The sequence below is a fragment of the Neolamprologus brichardi genome, chromosome 6 (genome assembly GCF_056152115.1).
Source record: "Neolamprologus brichardi isolate AB-2024 chromosome 6, ASM5615211v1, whole genome shotgun sequence".
In the NCBI taxonomy this organism is placed as follows: domain Eukaryota; kingdom Metazoa; phylum Chordata; class Actinopteri; order Cichliformes; family Cichlidae; genus Neolamprologus; species Neolamprologus brichardi.
In genome coordinates, this window is record NC_142109.1 from 12,229,763 (window position 1) to 12,247,043 (window position 17,281).

The following is a 17,281-nucleotide window of genomic DNA, read 5'->3' on the forward strand; positions in this document are numbered from 1 at the left end:
AAATAAATAAATAAATTGCTAAATCATTTTAATCTTTTTTCTGCCTGTGTTTCATCAACTTACATTTTGTCCTGTGATTTTTTTTTTTTTTTAAAAAAAAAAGCTAAAGTGAAACAGATTTGCAAATTTGCCATCTCAGCTGTCCAAAGACGTCCAAACATGAGGCCAAGTTGTAATTTAATTTGCAACATTTTATTAACATTTCTTCTTTAAGTCACATAATGGAAAAAAAATGAACTTGGCACGCTACATTTTCTTCTTTCACTTAACGATTTTTGTGCATATATTTAAATAAAAGTTTCTTCACTTTGTGAAAACATTTAAAGAAGACAACTAAAATTTCTTACATTTATTTGAAACTGTACCTTCACTTTCTCTCGGCAGGGGCCCAATTGCTCCATTTATTATTAAACAAAAGTGGGGGTTTTGTTTGTTCGCTTCATTATTTTCTTGCTGATTTTCTTTTCACATTTCTTGGAGACTCGGTTGAAGAATAGTCTTTGAATTTTATCCCAAAAATGTCCTTCGCCGCAGTCTTGACAACCAGTTTATAATTTGTCCAAACTTTTAGCGTTGGTGAGGATTTCCCTCGCTAGTCTCCATGTCTGCTTAGCAGCAACCTCCAGGGCTGAGTGAGGCTTTCCCTGAAACAAGTCCAAGTTTGGCAAGAAGTAGTGGGGACATCTGCGGCATTGCAGACAGGATATGAGTTGCAGCAGGATACCATTGAGTCGGTCTCCGAGGCAAGACTCGTCCCAGTCGGTCTCTCTCGGGTGTTTCTCGCACTCGTACAGCAGCAGGGTCTTCATGTGGTAGTTGTTGAGGGGCTGTCCCGGCAGCTCCAGGTGACGGTCCCTCAGAGTCTTGAGGATGGACAGACACTTCTTCCTGCAGCCTCCCATTAGCAGCCTGTTCTCGGCCTCGCTGAACTGGAGGACCCAGGCGTCGCTCTCTGCGGAGCTCTGCTTCCCCGTTAACGAGTAGCACTCTTTGGAGAGCAAGTTAAAGCCCTCGGCTTTCACTTCTGCTACCCTGTTAGGGCCGGGCCAGGGGATGTGGGGCATGGGCCACTGAGCTGCACTTCTAGGCCAAATCCCAGTGCACTTGAATGCGGGGGTGATTTGCACCACGTACCTCTCCCTGATCCGTAGTTTGACCTCGCTGGTGTCGGCGACCATCTTTACCACGTCACGGTAGCTGCATTTATCCACGGCCTGTGCCACCAGAGTCTGAAATCTTGAGCGGATCTTTCTGGCTGATAGGTAGCCCGAGGCTGTGATGAACTCGACCCACAGCGACATGCTCCTTTTGCGGCCATCGCTCAGCTTCAGCACCGCGCAGCCGGGCAAGGAGCCGTCATCCACAAAGTTGAACACCCCCATCTGGTTAAGGTAAAGCACCACCTCAAACTCATTGGGGGAGATGACCTCCATCCCCTCGTAGCGCGCATCTATCTCACTGAGGGAGCTGATGAAGCGGGGTTCCTGCACTTCCACCTCTTTCAGGACATCGGACACCACTTTACAAACCTCCCTTATAGTCTTCGCAATGGCCGCTTTGCGAGCTTGGCATCTGTCGTTGTAATATTTGTTAAGCTGGTAAACCAGCTTTGCCTGCGTCGCAATCATGTTCGGGCAGAGGTCCGGGCTGTACACCGGAGAGTCGCAGTAATTTGACGGATCCAATGCTTACCGGTAAAGCCAGAGGCAAACGCTCACCGTGCAGGAAAAATGTGTAATCAAAGTTTTTTTTCTCTCCTTGCTTTTGCAGCGGATGGACGTCAGTGTGAGGAGGAGGAAACGGATAGGGATGCAACGTAATAGCTTACTAAATATCAGTCCAAGACATGAGCACTTCCAGCACAGCTTAGAAGATTCATATTCAGGTTGTGGGTCACCATCCGTTTCCCGGACTGTAGACACTAAAGGCTAAAACGCCGCGTATGACCACTCATCTCTTCTTGCTCTTATTCTCTCCTCTGTGCCCCCGCTCACTTTTCGTCCACACTCAGCTTTGAGCTGGATTTGTGTACTTTATGAATGGTTCCTTTAGAAGAGTGAAGGGGGTCGGGCTTCTCCTCCTGCAATCATGTGCAGAGCTGTCAGTGCAGGCAGCCAATCAGAGCTGCCAGAGGCAGACGGTCCTGCAGGAGAGCTCCAGTTCGCTTTGAAAGCATCTGGGCACACGGTGCATGCAGTCCAGCGCTCCCCAAGTCGACACAGGAAAACGCAAACCTTTAGGTTTACACTTCATATGCCGGTGTAAACTCTCCGCGCCGACAGTAAAACATTTTTTTCCACGACCAGTGCCGCTCCTTTACGCGCAGCCTCTCCTGCATTTTGAGGATTGAGATTTTGAATCTTTAACTTAACAGTTGCTTGCATTCTGCAGATAAGTGCCTCGCTATTTCTCCTAGTTTTTAATTTAACAAGTTTCTTTCTCTATCTTAAAAAATAAAAATAAAAATGCCACTCCGACTTCCAAGGCTCAGTAATCGCAACGTCTATAGGCTTTTGCGCCACTTTCTTCATAAACAAGTCTCTTGATCATCGCTGACTTAAATTTTTTTTTTAATACTCGGGGTTTTGCGGATTTTGGGCGTATTCTCCATGTTTTGAATTAGACACCTAACACCAGGTATGATTTGCTGGCATTATTTTGTGAAATAAAAGTGAAAATTCTTTTATTCCCTCTTCATCTGAAATCAATCCCAATTCTCCTTACTTTGTGAAAATCGATTTTTTTAATATCACATCCGTGGGTCATTTTCTTTTAATTAATTATTATGTATGTTTTTCTTCTTGCTGATTAATCTCCGATCGACACAGTTTTGTCGGTGTACTGTTTGCTGGGATAAATGTGTCCAATGCACCTGCAGCTTCCCCTCTGAAGCTCTTTAGTGACGTGAACGAAACCAAAACGGCCCCAACGACTTTTCCTAAACCTGATGAGCTGTTTAACTAATCAAGTGATGTATTTTTGGGATTGGTTTAGCATATTTTACACAGCCAGTACACAGCATTGTGTCTAGTTAAATAACTTATTCAGCGTGTGTGTGTGTGTGCGCGCGCGTCTTCCCTAACGCACACTCACACACCGCCCGTGGCTTGATCGCCGTGAACCCTGACCATATGCTGAATAATTTAACTAGAGGTCTTTGCGTAGACATCCCTTTGTCACCGCGTGTTGGAGAACTAAAGAAGCCATTACATCCTCTCACAGACGAGAGGCTGGGGTGTGAGGGCATGTTTAAGCAACATGTAATATTTAGTCCTTTTCTATCCCGTCACGCGTCCAGAGAACGACATTGCGATAATAGTGCGTCTTAAATTTGATTTTAATGAAACATTTGATGAGACTTTCAGGTCTTTTAAAAAATTAGTTTAAATATTTGGATTAATTTTATGCAAACATATATTTTGACCAAAGCATCTCAGATTAGGCCTAGAATTTTTAAAGACCGCTGTCGATTATTGTGACCTCATTTTCTTGAAATACAATCAATAATAAGCAGCGATCAGGCATCGTTTTTGAAGCTTCATGTGGAAGGTGTTTCTCGGAGTGAATGTTGGTAGGAGGCAAATAGGCCTTCTGCTGTGGCTGCCACCGATTAATAGAGAATCTGTCGTGCGTTTCATCTGCAACCTGAAGGCTGCAGAGAAAACAAGGTTGCTGGATTTTTGTTCAAAGAGTCAAATATGGAGTTTGCTCCAAGCTTCCTGCAAATGAAATGTAAAAAACAAAAATAAGAAAAATAAAGGAAACTTTTGACACTTGTTACTAAATTATAGATAAGGCAGAATATTGCTTCATTAATTATTCTCAGGAGCCATCCGCTGATATGAAGTGGCCAAACTATGCGAAAGATACTGAAATAAGACATAAATATTTCAGAAAAGTCTTAGATTAATGAGCCAAACTTCACAGTTGCCACATTTTCTGGACTTTATCATGTTGCGTTTTCCACAAGTGGTGATAATTTTGAGAAGTGTGAAGTTGGTCATGATGTGTAATTTTTTAGCTATATTGTAAAAGAAGTTTGAGACCATTTTAGTATTTGAGCTCAAACTAGATGTGTTTAACACACACACACAAACACACATTTTTGATATACTGCTTTTGCCTCCTGTGCAAACAGCACATTTTGCTTCATTTAGGTGTAGCAATAAGTGCTAAACCCCCCTACATTTAATTTCATTAAATTCTATGAGTGAGTTTTTTATCTTTATTAATAATAACCTAGCAGGACCCCCCACCCCCATAGATAATAGCACAGAGTTTTAGTGTCGGATTAACTTTCCTCACCAAGAAAACATTCAAGGGGAAGTGTTGCTGGTGTGTCATGACATTTTATTTTGGCTTCCAAACATAGATTTATTGTGAAATACTGATGATAAAAATACTAAACTGATATTCGCCAGGTCTTCCCTCAAGCAGCCGTTATCCTAATGTGGCTTTGGAATTTAGTAAAAGATGAAATAAGTGAGAAAAAATGTCTGGCTGTGTGATTTCAGGATGACTGTTTATTATCAAGCTCGCAGCTCCGGAGAGATTAATCGGCTCTACTTGGAGAGCAAGTGTCCAAATATTATGAAGGAGATGCTAAGCCTAGTTTAATGAAATATACAGTGACACAAATGTACAGTTTTATATAGACGCTAGGGATCTTTTCGGGCCCACTTATCACACCACGCGTTCCCGAGCCGCTGTGTTCATTTTTATTATAGAATGGATACCTCGTGTCGGATAAATAAAATCATTTTTTCAGCCAAAGTGCAAAGGTCAGCCATATGTCAGAATAGGGGCGTCATTATATTTCAGCTTACTACATGTCCATCGAGGTTGGGAAAACAGAAACGCAGTCAGCACATGTTAGAGCAGAGATTTTAGAATTTTCTTTGCTTTTTTTAACACTCCTCATAGTTTCTTTCATATATACTGTTATATATATGAACGGCAAATGCCAACTGTTTGTACCTCATTTACTCCACTCAGTCACTCATACGTTTTTCTGTACATCTCTGGAAAACAGTCAGCGTTCCTGGAAGGTTTTCTCATTTCTGAGTGTAGAGAAGATCCTGTCAAAGAGCTCTTTGATCCAAGCCTGCGCGACTCCACAGCCATCCCCTCGTAAGCGCAATACTGACTGATGAGACAACTAGACAAAAACACGCACCCCCCCCTCTCTGTTCTTGCTTTGAGTTTGCCATTTTCACACAATTATCGCCTCTCTTTCCAGATTGCATAAACTACAATATTTGTATACCTTAGTTTAAAATTGGTATCAAAGCCTCAAAGATACATTTGGTTCCTTATCAGGTGGGAGTTGGGTTATTTGGTTCATCTACTTGTTTAATAGTTAGTCTCAATAATCAGTACTAAAGTAAACTGAGAGTCGAGTTGCACTCATTAACACTGATCTTCTCTCTTGCTTTGTACCTTTAAGTGAGAGGTGTAGTAGCACGGCTGCCAGTTTTAGGTAATTCCTTTTTTTCTGCTCTCTTTATTTCTCTGGAAACATGATAGGTCCAGGGAAAGTGACTCATTGCCTCCCAACACGCACACGCACACACACACGCACACACACACAGACTGCACATGAGTAACATCCGCACACGTGTGAACCGAGAGAGTAAATTTTGATGTTCTTGTTCACACGTTTTGTTGCCGTCTCCCGTACCCGTATGGAGCCAGCTGCTAGCTCCATAGAGAGCTCAAAGAAAATCATCGCAGGCATCTAATTGCCTGGCAGGCCTCTGCATCTGCTCGGCAGATAGCAGAACTGATGAAGTCACGGAGCAGAGCAGATGTGTGTTTGCCTGTGTATGTGTGTGTTTAACAGCACCCTCTCTGCGTTTAGACACCAGCCATCAATATTGCATGCAGAGTTATTGTTGCAGAGCCTCTCCTGGAGACTGCTAATATCGCATGTATGAGGAAGTGAAATCCGCTCTGCCCCCCCCAGCTGATTGGTTAAAGGGAATATCTGCAAAAGCTTGATTGGATGGCGTTTGTAACCCTTCCTAGTGCAGTTTGAGCGTGCTCCATGCTATCGTACTGTGTTTGGAGTTTGCAGTGTTAACAGCTGTATAAAGTAAAGGGTGAAAATACTGAAGGGGGCGTTGCAGGAGCTGCAAACATTGAAATATGTTTATGCTTTCCATTGATCATTAAAGTGCTTGAAGATGAGATTTTGTTTTTATTTTAATTTTAATCTTTTTACAGATTGAGGATGGTTATCAACTTGTGTACTGTGACTTGGTATATTTACGAAATCAGAACTGTGACACAGCATTTGTAAAAAAAATTGATGGCAGAGATGTAAACGATTAATCCCTCGCTGGACCAGACAGATTTACAAAGTATTGCACATTATTCAACATCAAAATACCTTCACTCGAATTAATTTGGTTTATATGCCTCATATAAAGTCATCAGTTTATCTGTACGCAAACTGCTACAAAAAATACCCCTAAAATTTTCACACAAAGTCTCCAAAATATTTCTTCCAAAAGAAAAAAAAAAAAAAAACAGAGATGGAAAACATTTGAAAGAATGTCAATAGTTTTGTCAGTGTCCAGCCTTGCACTACGCAATAATAAAATCCCCACTGAGAAGACATTGGTAACTCTAATTAGCGGGGTGGTGACGGCTACCCAGGGTTGGTTCAAGCAGTTGAATGAAGGACCATTCAGTCAAGGAAAACCACCCTGGTGTGTTATGTAGCAACCAGTCCCATATCGTTAAGCTCTCCCAAAGTGTCAGACTGCAGGGATCACCCCCCTCCACCCTCTCGGCTGCTTGCTCCACCAAACCCTCGTGGTCGCCAGGGACGACCTTTGGCTGGAGCTGCCAATCACAAAGAGCCATGGCAGCCAGAGGTCTCTGAGAGAGGAGCCTATTGATTTTCCAGTTAGAGCCTAAGTAGTGTGTGCTATAGGACTAACGGACAGCCCAAGCAGGTATGTCATTATCAATGAGTCCAAGGAAAGAGATCCTTTCACTCATTCATATTGGCCTCTCACTGTCTCTCCTTCATACTGTTCCACTCTATTGGTTGGAGCACATCCTGAGATGGTCAATAAATCGCTCAGCCACACTATGGCAACGACTAGTAGAGCGAAGGGTTAGGCTGACCTTCTTTCTCTTTCTAGTCCTTCACTTTCCTTCACTCTTTCACATTCTGCCCGGTTCTCAGGTGCAGTAATTACAGTAGGTGGAAGGCATGAAGTGTTTCCTTAACAAAGACAGATTTCACAAGCGTGAAATTATTTTCTCTGGCTTTAAATTCCCAACATCCACGGCCAGTTTACTGTCAAGAATCAGGCTCCTTCTTCCCAGCCCACTTTGGATCATCCAGTCATTGGGAAATCCAATAATCTAAATCTTCAATTTAAGTCAAGTTACCGCACAGATTTGGGAACTTGTCAACAAAAATACATATGCGGGAAATCTGGAATTATTTAAGCCAACTATAGAAGATAACACCAAATTAAGGTTTCTGAACTGTATTTCTGTTTGCCCAGTAGGAGGTGAAGCACCCTTGCATGCTGATACTGGGTCTCCAACCACATGGACTGTTGTGTACAGTTCCTCACATCCAGCTGAATAAGGCTATGTCACTGATGATTAATGAACTTGAAGTCTTCAGCAGACATATCGAGACATCGACCCTTCATTCAGAATCTGACCCTTTGCATATATTAAACCTGCAATTATTATTAGACATCTTTGAGATTTTGGCCATTATCTGATTATTGTTTCTTTTGTTAGATGTATTGATTTTACTGTTGGCCCAACACTGGTCCAGACTGAAATATCTCATCAGGTTTTTGTGTTGTTTATTTTACAAACACTCATATCAGGTTTAAACCTCATGACTCTGGTGATGCTTCGACTTTCCTTTAGTGTCACCAACCTGTTCCTTTAAATTTTTTTTCACGTTATATTTATAACTTAAAGTTTTAAGTTTTAACCTCCTAACCCCCGAACTCTTCCACGACATGCATTTTTAATTTCTCTTTGATATTTGGTCACATTGGGGCCTGATGAATGTAAAAACAAAGAATTATCAGATTTTTTTTTTTTTTTTTACCTTATTTTTGTTTTTAAGAAAAATGAGAGCCACATATGAGGATATTTGTTTAAAATTTTGATAGAACAGTAGCAGTATAATGTCCTCGTAAGTGGATATCAGGCCCAGGTAGAGCAAAATTGAGTATTTTAGTCTAAATAACCCAAAATGTGATGTCCACATATGTGGACACCAGGTCCTAGGAGGTTAAAATATTTTTCTTTCATTGTTTTATTCTGCTGTGTTTTCTGTGCTCTTGCAGCGTTTTTCTATTTGCTGGTGTTTTCTGAGGTTGACAGGTAAAATGCACTTGAAACTGCACTTGAAATCTCAGAGCCACAATCAGAATGTGTGCTTCCCTTTCTCTCCAAAATCTGCCCAAAACGTCGGTTTGAGACTAGTGAGAGTAGCATTCATTGCTAAATTACGCTCATTATATGCTCATCATACTAAAATGATAGTTTTTAGCATGTTTACATTAGAATTAAACACTGCTTTGCTAAAAAACGTCTTCAAAGCAGCTTGTGTGGCTCCTAGATTTGTAGTCTTGTTTTCAGCGTTTTTCTACCAGTGTTATAATCCAATTAAAACATCCAGGTATATTGCACATAATAATAATAATTTATCATTCAGCTTGCTTTTTGAATTTTTTTAGTACAGTCAGAGCATATTTGTGTTTTTGTTGTAACCCTTGCAATGCGATGTAAAGCATGACTTCTGTGAAAAACAGGCCGATGATGCATCTGTGCAGCAAATGGTAACCAGGTAGGACAGGTCAGGGAAAGACAATTGCCACATAGGTAATCACGCAAAGAACCATTAGACAGTCTCATCTCACCACATAATGATGACTAATGTCTCCTTACGCTTACACGCTTACACGCACACACGTACACACAAACACACACACACAGGCAGGCGCTCTAAACAACCCCCTTTACAAACACGCTCAGACTCTCTCTGTTTGTGACCTGACTTTGGACCTTAACACATCCACAGACCACTGTGGCCATTTTGACCTGGCTCACACTTAACCAAGCATCTCCAGACAAAGAGCTACCCCCTCCTTTTTTGCACCTGAGCCTAGCCCCTCCATCATGCTCCATCTCTGGGCTTGACTGGACCAGTCAGGGGGCAGGTGCCTCCCCCTCCCCTCTTTTGATTGATCCCCTCTCTCCATCATTTATTCCCTTCGTCTGCCTCTGACACACATGTCAAAGGCAACGCACCAGCCTGATGGATAGGCCTGTTTATGGATGCCAGTCTGCCTGGTAGGCTACTGATATTACAATCAGCACCTGTGTACCTGCTGTTCTCACGAGCCTCTGCTATTCAGTTGAGGTCAGAGAGGCACGCGGCTTTGATTGAAAGATCGATGTCCAGCCGTGCTTATTGGAAATTGGCATTGTAAATGTGCTCTCGGTTTGTCAGAAAGCTCTCTGCTGCATATCAAAAGTTAAAGCGAGATCCATGGATCATAGAAGCAAGTAGCTATTTATGTTAAGTCTCCATCTTTTTTGGTTACCTTACAAATGCAAAGGTAAAATTGCTTGACATCAACATAATGCATGTTTTTAATTTTCGAAAAAGTCAAGAACAGGTTGCTTTATATGTGCGACCTCATAACACTGATGCACAATCTGTGTAAAGACATCTTGTGTGCCAGAGAGCAGAATGTTAAATTCTTGTACTTCTATTGTCATCATGGTTAATGACCTATTCAGTGTGGTTTAAACGGCACAACCAGAGGGATGCTCTGGAGATTACTTACTCATCCAAGACTCCATTTCTAGTGGAAGAGTAAAGTGGATTTGTGGAATATAATATATCAACAATACAAAACAATTCAAACACAGACGGTGTTGAATAAAATCAAACCCTAATCGTGAATCAGATTTGGTTTTAACTTAACATCTTCATCAATAAACATGTTTGTTTTACACCACAGATCTTTGATTTTTATTAGTGGGTCATGTTAGATCAGCAATCCCCGTCGTTTTTCAGCCTCCATGGTAGAATAAAAAGCTGAAGCTAACTTAAAATTGAACTTGTACGTATGAAACTTCAAGGACTATGACTTAATATTTGTAGATTGAGTGGGTTAGTTTGTTTGTGCAACGCTTATACTTTGGGTTTTTTTTTCCTCCTCTCTATTGCTATTTTGCTGGTCACACCTTTGTTTGATGCTACTGCTCATACGTGCATTATTTGCAGATGAAGCTACCATGCATTTTCAGCAGTTCTCTTGCAGACCTAGCTCTACTCTACCTGCCCATTAACACGCTGCATGCAGATCAGATCAGAAACTGCTTTTTATGCTTATCAGGTGCCTAGAGTATTATTCATAATTGAAGCTTATGATACCCTGTGAGCTCGATATGCAAAGAAGAAACCTTAGCTTAAGCGTTGGCTTAGAACAGTCAAGTTTCAGTATTTAAACTAGCGTCTAATGCCCTGTGTTCTGAGTCAGCAATGGGATAACACCCCGTGTGCACACGTAATTGAAGACGGTTGTTGATTCAGTTTCTGTCATTCCAAGTGTAGCTGAAAGTGCTTGTCACTGATAAATTTGGAGCACCAATTGAGTCACGTACAAATATTTTAACTCTCCACAACATTTTTTTTTTCTCCACTAAAAAGGCCTTTTCTCTTCTTCGCCTATCCTTTCGGACAACCCACCCAAAATTCCCCAAGAGGGGTGTACTTTTCACCCTACACCCACTTAAGCTGCTGACAATAGCTGGATTAGAGAAGAATTTATTCAGCAAAGCCTCACACATACCCCCAAAAAAGCCTATCCTTCATTAAATGGCAAAATGGGAGACTGAAGGAAAGCGGGGAGAATGCGATAGGAGCCGGTCGGTGATCTTAACCTGTCTGATGTTTGCTATGGCAGCTTATAGGAGAGCAGAGGTCCAGCAGCATTTAGTCCTAAAGAGCTCCTGTGCTTTAGCGGAGGCTCCGGGCTGTCTCCCTGATTTTTCCGAGTGTCAGTGAAAAGCGTATGCATTCTTTTCCAGCTTTCCCTGATGTGCTAGCATTTACTGATGCGCTTGACAAATCCAGGAATGTATAGAAGCTCTTTCATGTCCCGTCCATATCAACAGGTGCTCAACAATATCAGAAAGGCCTTACATTTAGCCATAGTGCAGGTGTGCATTCTATATGAACTTCTTTGTTACACAATTCTAGTAAATTATCTTAATTTTCTTTGACTTTTTTCATAACATGCTCTAGATATTCTGTATTTGTTGCACCCAGTTTCACAGCCCTTTTCTCTTCACTTATCCATCCTTTGTTACCCATCACCTTTGAGCCCTTTGTGGCCTCAGTCCAGCCTGTGATTGAGTGAAAAGGAAGCACTGATGTTCAATATATCAGCATAAAATGTCCATTTTATGTTCTTTGCCATTCTTAAAGGAAAACTGTAATTTGCTAAAATCCTTAGCAGTCTGGTGTTAAAGGCTTTATCTGTCATTTACTAAGGCTTTGACTTATAGTTTCTGTTGGGGTTTGTGTTATGTATATACCTGCTACTGCCATCATAAGTGATAATTAATACCACTTTGGTATCTTATTACATGTGGGGGCACTTCTAAGGCTTTTGTCCTCATAGCTTATGCCCAAGGTAGAATTTTTAATGATTTAATGCACTGAAGTCTTTAATTCACCACCAATTAACCCCAAGACCACTGCAGCATTTCCCTAAATCTACACAAGACTCTTTTTTTTTTTTTGTCTCCCACTTCAAAAAGGCCAAGCAGGCGAAGATAGAAAAAAGGCTAACCTGTTAGCAAACAGTGAAAAGGGCTGAAAAAGGGGGGAGTTAATCCTTATTAGGCTAAATTCAGACTAAGTGGCCCCAAAGATCCTTTCAAAGGGGACTTTTTTCAGGGAGCACAAACTCTTGCTGGGTAACGTTTGGAGTTGAATACTTTGAGTCTTTAGGCTTCATAACCCTACACATGCTGCAAGCTGGGCCTGTTTATTTTGCTTCAGTTCTCACTTTCCAGCACAGCTTCTTAGCTGTGTTTATTTTTTTCTGACCTTGTAGTTTGTTTTACTCTCCTCAAGGCAAATAGAACTTTATGTGTGACCAGTGATTACACATTACACTAGTTACACAGCTGTAGAACAACTGGGATTATCAGTTCGTTTTGGGCTAGCTGTTCCTGCAGCATGATGACAGGATGTCTAATATTCAACACTGACTTTCATATCACTCTTTCTTTTAGATGCTCTCTAGTTTTAATGGCTAATATATTTGCTCCTTTTTAAATATACCTATTAAGTTTGTGGAAAAAATGTGGATAATATTCTTAACTTGCTTAGATGGGAAGATTGATACCACTCTGTCCTCTGTGGTAAATACGAAGAATAGAATAGAAATCAGTCAAATAATACTATTAATTTAACAGGCTTTCCCAAAGAAACATTAGTTTTGTTAAACTGACGCTTGATTACTTCAGTAGCTAAGTGTTCTATATTATTTGCATATTCAGATGCACTTTCTCTTAAATTCTGTGGAGAACATGGATAAGTTGAGGTAGTATCATGTTTTTTGCCATTTTGTTAAAGCACTTGCTTTCAAAGCCACAAAGGCTTGAGGACAACTGCTGGAGTGTGAAAGAGGAGTCATGTGGCTGCTCTTTCTTAAGGTCACATGATTGAGTGTACCTGTGTTGAGCATTGCTTTCCTCTTAAAAGCTTTGCCTACTTTATTCCAAATGCAACCTCCAAATACCTACTCGCCAAAAACAAAACACAGTTTTAACCTGCAGTGAGTCACGACTAAAGCTTGTGCATGTTTTTGTGAAGCCTTAGACTCAAACTGTGCGGATCTGTGTGGCTCTTTCTTTTTCCATCGTGGTACTCTCGGTCCATCAGTCTCCCTTCCTCTATCCTTTTTTTTTTTTTTTTTTTTTTTTTTTTTTTTTTGCTATCACTCAATCTCAAAAGCAAAATCTGTCTTAATTGGCTCCAGAGGGCTCGGGGAGGCTTTGTGTCAACGCTGATGAGGGTCCTGATTGGTCCAGAGGCACAGGCAGCCAACAGACCCTTGTTAGTGTGTCGGGGCCCTTTGCTTGCTCGTTAGTCCGATGAACTCATTTACTGATGGGGGGTGACACGGCCTCGTTTACCAGTGTGGAACAGAGAAAGGTGTGTGTGTGTTGGTCGGAGGGGGCGGGGGTTAAAGCGAACAGGGAGGGTAAAGAACCGAGTAGAGGGGAATATAACTGAACTTACAAGGTGCATACGCAGAAATACTACGAGTATTCAAAAGCCATCAAATGCCGATTCATGTTTCTCTTCATTTTCTTTCTGATTTGATGCAGCAGTAAAAGAATAAATAAAAACCCGCTGCAAGTGACTCGGTTCACTGAAACTGTTTATTGCAGATTGCTTGATTCTGTGGTCAGTCAAGTGGAAACAGTCACAAACAGCAAGGAATCTGTAGCCTCAGTCCCTTGTTTGCATGCACATTTTTGTTCTTCATTTTTTATGAATTCTATTCAAGTTCTTGCAGTATTGCTTGTCCCTCGTCTGCGTTTTGATGTTGATGGATCACCTCTCTTCCTCCCGCTCATTAATTTCATCACCTTATCTCCCACACCACTTCATTTGACCAAAAGGTAATAATAAATCCCTCATCCATTATCCTTTAACTGAGGCACCCATGTGGAAATACTTAATAAGAGGCAACAAATTGAACTTCAATCACCTCTTTTTTTCCCCTTCGAGGATGTATAGTAGATTAAACCGAACATGCAAATATGCTTCCGCCACTCATCAAACACTGTTTATGTGCAATTCTGAAACCTTTATTTCCTAAAACACCACAATTGATATTCAAATGATATTTTATTTGTATTTTTTCACATGTTATGACAAATAAGGATCATTGGTTGCTGGCAGTGGCTTCTCTCCTCCAACTCTGGGGTCTTATCAGCCCAAAAACACACACCCACTCAGCCGGCCTGACTGCAAAAGCAGCTGAGAGCCTCATCTATCTTGAACCACGTTGCTGATAGTTGCTTCTCTGCTCTCTTAACTCTTCTTTAATCCAGTACAGTTTCAATTTAATCCATTAGCATCCCTGTGTTTGGCTTTACCTTTGTTTCTAAAGATGCTCTGGTTGGTAAGAGGGGTGGATGCGAGGGGTGATGAAGAGGATTCGCTGGCACAGACTGTCTGTGAGATTCAGTGGTGACAGCTTTTGTGCGTGTGTGTGTGTGTGTGTGTGTGTGTGTGTGTGTGTGGGGTTACACACCATAGCCACAGTCACCCGACCCCTCTTCATGTGTCCCTCTTCATTCCGCAGTCTTTTGGGCATCTGACAAAGACAAACGACAGTGCTTCAGAAATGAGCCGCAGCCCGCTGCACAAACAGGTTGAACAAGGAAGAGGGAGAGATGGAGAGAAGGCAATGCAATCAAGACCGGTTCTTTTGTTTTCTGTTTGGCTGTGTCCTCTCGCGTGACGCCGTGAAATTGATCTCGGAGTGCTCCAAATCTGTGCCCGTGGATATCGTTCCACTTGAAATGAAACCTCAAAGAAACAGCTTCTGTCAACGATCAGCTCCTGATCAATTTGATGCTGCTCCAATAATAATATATTGTTTCATTATTAATATTATCACTTTAAAACCAGACATTCAGTAGATGGTAAACCAGAGATGGTGTAATTAAATTGCGATTCAAGACTGTAATAGTCTGAAATCTCTATTATTTTCCCTTGTTCTGTAACTGTAGCATTCCTGTCTCTTTAAAGCTTCCACTACGATATATTACAGATGAAGCTGATGCACCCATAACTCCAGCATGGACAATAACCTCCACACCAATGTAATTTGTCCAGATGTGGTCAGAACAGCTCGAGCATTACGACACAGATAGTTCGTCATACTCGTTGTCACACGCTCTGCTTTTTCATCTGCAAGGGAGAGGGCGCTGCCGATCGGGATGATGATCTTGGAGAGCAGCACGCTGTTTACAGCTGAGTTCCAGGAGATCCATCAGTCTAGTGAAATATATCTGGGTGCCTTCACTTGTGTCATATCTTTCTATCAGCTGAGAGTTGGCAGCTTCATTAGTTTATCACTGGGCATCTATGTAAAACCACTCTTTAGTTGTGAATAGTTATACTTCAAGCTTTCACTTATTAAACACCTGAAGACTTGAATCTCTTTTCTGATCTGATGGAAGAACAGAAAAAAAATGTCTTTCCTTCTGTAGTGTTTCGACATGATCAGCTTATTGTCACGTTTGTAAATAGAGGAAACGATGAAAACCAGTAGATTTTGTTTGTCATCAAAATTCAAACATCTCAGCTAGCAAAAGTGATCCCAACTTATGTCCCCATTTTGCTGATGAATTAGTAGCCAACAAATCTGAAAGCGCAATTGTTGACCTGGATTTAATATGAGCATGCCTCAGAGAATACTTCACGCATTGTATATCCACTGTTTTAAATGCATTAAAGATTTTGTTGAGCTTATCTTTGTGCTAATTTGATAATAAAATAAATGTTTAGGTTTTTTTCTTTGGAGATTGAACCTTGTTGTGACCCTTTTCTTTGTCTGCTCCTGCTTATTTTTAAAACCATGCCATTCCTTCTTTGGTTTGGTGCACAATAAACTTAATGTTGGTGGAAGTAATGAAATCTGTGCCCAACGTCCCTAGAGCTGACTGAATACAATGGTTTGTCTTTATAATAATAATAAATATCAAAGCCAAAGTGTAAGGACAGCTCATTTTGTACGGCTGGTTAGTTTACAAATAGGAAAAAAAGCTTCTTTTTTTTCCCCCAATGCCAAAAAAATATTTTTTGAATTAAATATGTTGAAGATTAAAAAAAATCTTTATAAAATTCATCATCAAGATGTTATTGAACTTAAGAGCTAATATTGTGTTACACTGTATTTATTTACAACAAACAAACAAAAAGTCTTGGAAATGGGTTTGGCTTTAGGCTGGCTGTGACTGGTTAAATCATCTGAAGCTGCCTTGAGAGAGATGGGAGGCAGGAGGATGCGGTGCTGGCTAGCTTCTCCAGACCACTAATCCACATTTAATTGAACTCCAGAGACTTTGAAGTGAGTCTGTGATGCAGGCAGGTCTTATTCCTCAGAGAGACAGCGAGGGAAGCGCTCCTTAGCTGAAGGCCTCAGCTGGTCCTCTTCTCTGTCCCCTTGCCTTTAATGAGCTCCTTCAGCTTAACACTAAGCCCAGCGTGCTGGCTCAAATTTGAATACTTTTGATTAATAAGATGCTGCAAAATCATATCTTAACAACATGAAGTGCTCCTTTCACCTTTCTGCCTTATAACAGCGGGCACCTTTGAAACCAAAAGCAGAGGTTGAAATAAAAACCTAGTTAACAAAGCAGTGCTAAGTAGGTTAGTAGCCAACCTAAGTGCTGGATTAGTATGAGGACAAATCACAGGGGCAGGGCTAAGCATGCGGGTCTGTCAGGAGCTGTGACAGCCGTCAGAACAAGTCACTCTGACAGCCACCGCGGTCTCCATGGGGACAGATTAAGCTCAGTTCATCGAAGCATTTTTAAATGTGGAGCTTAGTAACATAATATCGTCTGACCTCCGTGTCAGTTACCTCCGAGGAAATGCAGAGACCAGTTGTAATCAGATGTTTTGCATAAAATAGCTTCTTGTCACAGCAAACTGTCACTTAATAGATGATCTTTTAGTGAAGAGAACATTTCCTTCACAGCGTCCGGCTGAATAGCGCCCATTCTCTCGCTAAAGGAATCTCTTTTTCATTGAGGCTGATCAATATAAGACATTAATCGTGCTCTTCGAGCCGTCATGCCATCACTGTGAAAAATGAACTAACCCGGCCCTCTGGTCTGTTCGCCTTCCTTCTTCCCTTCTCTTCTTCTTTTTTCCTTTTCTTTTAATTTTTAATTTTAATTTCCATTGCTTGCTCTGTTTTCATTATTTAATTGGAATCCACATCTCTCTGGTTTCTCTTTCGTGTTTTCCAGATTCTAGCCTACACAGAAGGTCTTCATGGAAAATGGCTGTTCTCGGAGATTCGTGCCGTCTTTTCCAGACGCTACCTCCTGCAGAATACTGCTTTGGAAGTCTTCATGGCCAATAGGAGTAAGGCATCCCCCATAATTGTCTATGCTTAACCATTTCACCTTCTTATTGGGTATACACACACACACACACACACACACACACACA

The 17,281-nt window shown here is 41.2% G+C and overlaps 2 protein-coding genes across 9 annotated transcripts in view; one reads left to right on the plus strand and one right to left on the minus strand.

Annotated features, from left to right (window-relative positions):
* lrba (LPS-responsive vesicle trafficking, beach and anchor containing) overlaps positions 1-17,281 on the plus strand; it is a 176,075-nt gene that overhangs the window by 109,076 nt on the left and 49,718 nt on the right. For all 8 annotated transcript variants that reach the window (XM_087841692.1, XM_087841691.1, XM_087841693.1 and 5 more), the window contains one exon: positions 17,077-17,194. In XM_087841692.1, coding sequence (XP_087697818.1) covers positions 17,077-17,194 — 118 coding nt within the window. The remainder of the gene's footprint in view (positions 1-17,076; positions 17,195-17,281) is intronic.
* On the minus strand, positions 177-2,040 carry mab21l2 (mab-21-like 2). Its single transcript, XM_006796063.3, has one exon. The coding sequence runs from the start codon at positions 1,626-1,628 to the stop codon at positions 549-551; it is 1,080 nt and encodes a 359-aa protein (XP_006796126.1). The 5' UTR covers positions 1,629-2,040; the 3' UTR covers positions 177-548.

Coding starts and splice junctions, on each gene's coding strand:
- mab21l2 (XM_006796063.3), bottom strand. CDS start 1,628: ATGATTGCGACGCAGGCAAAGCTGGTTTACCAGCTTAACAAATATTAC.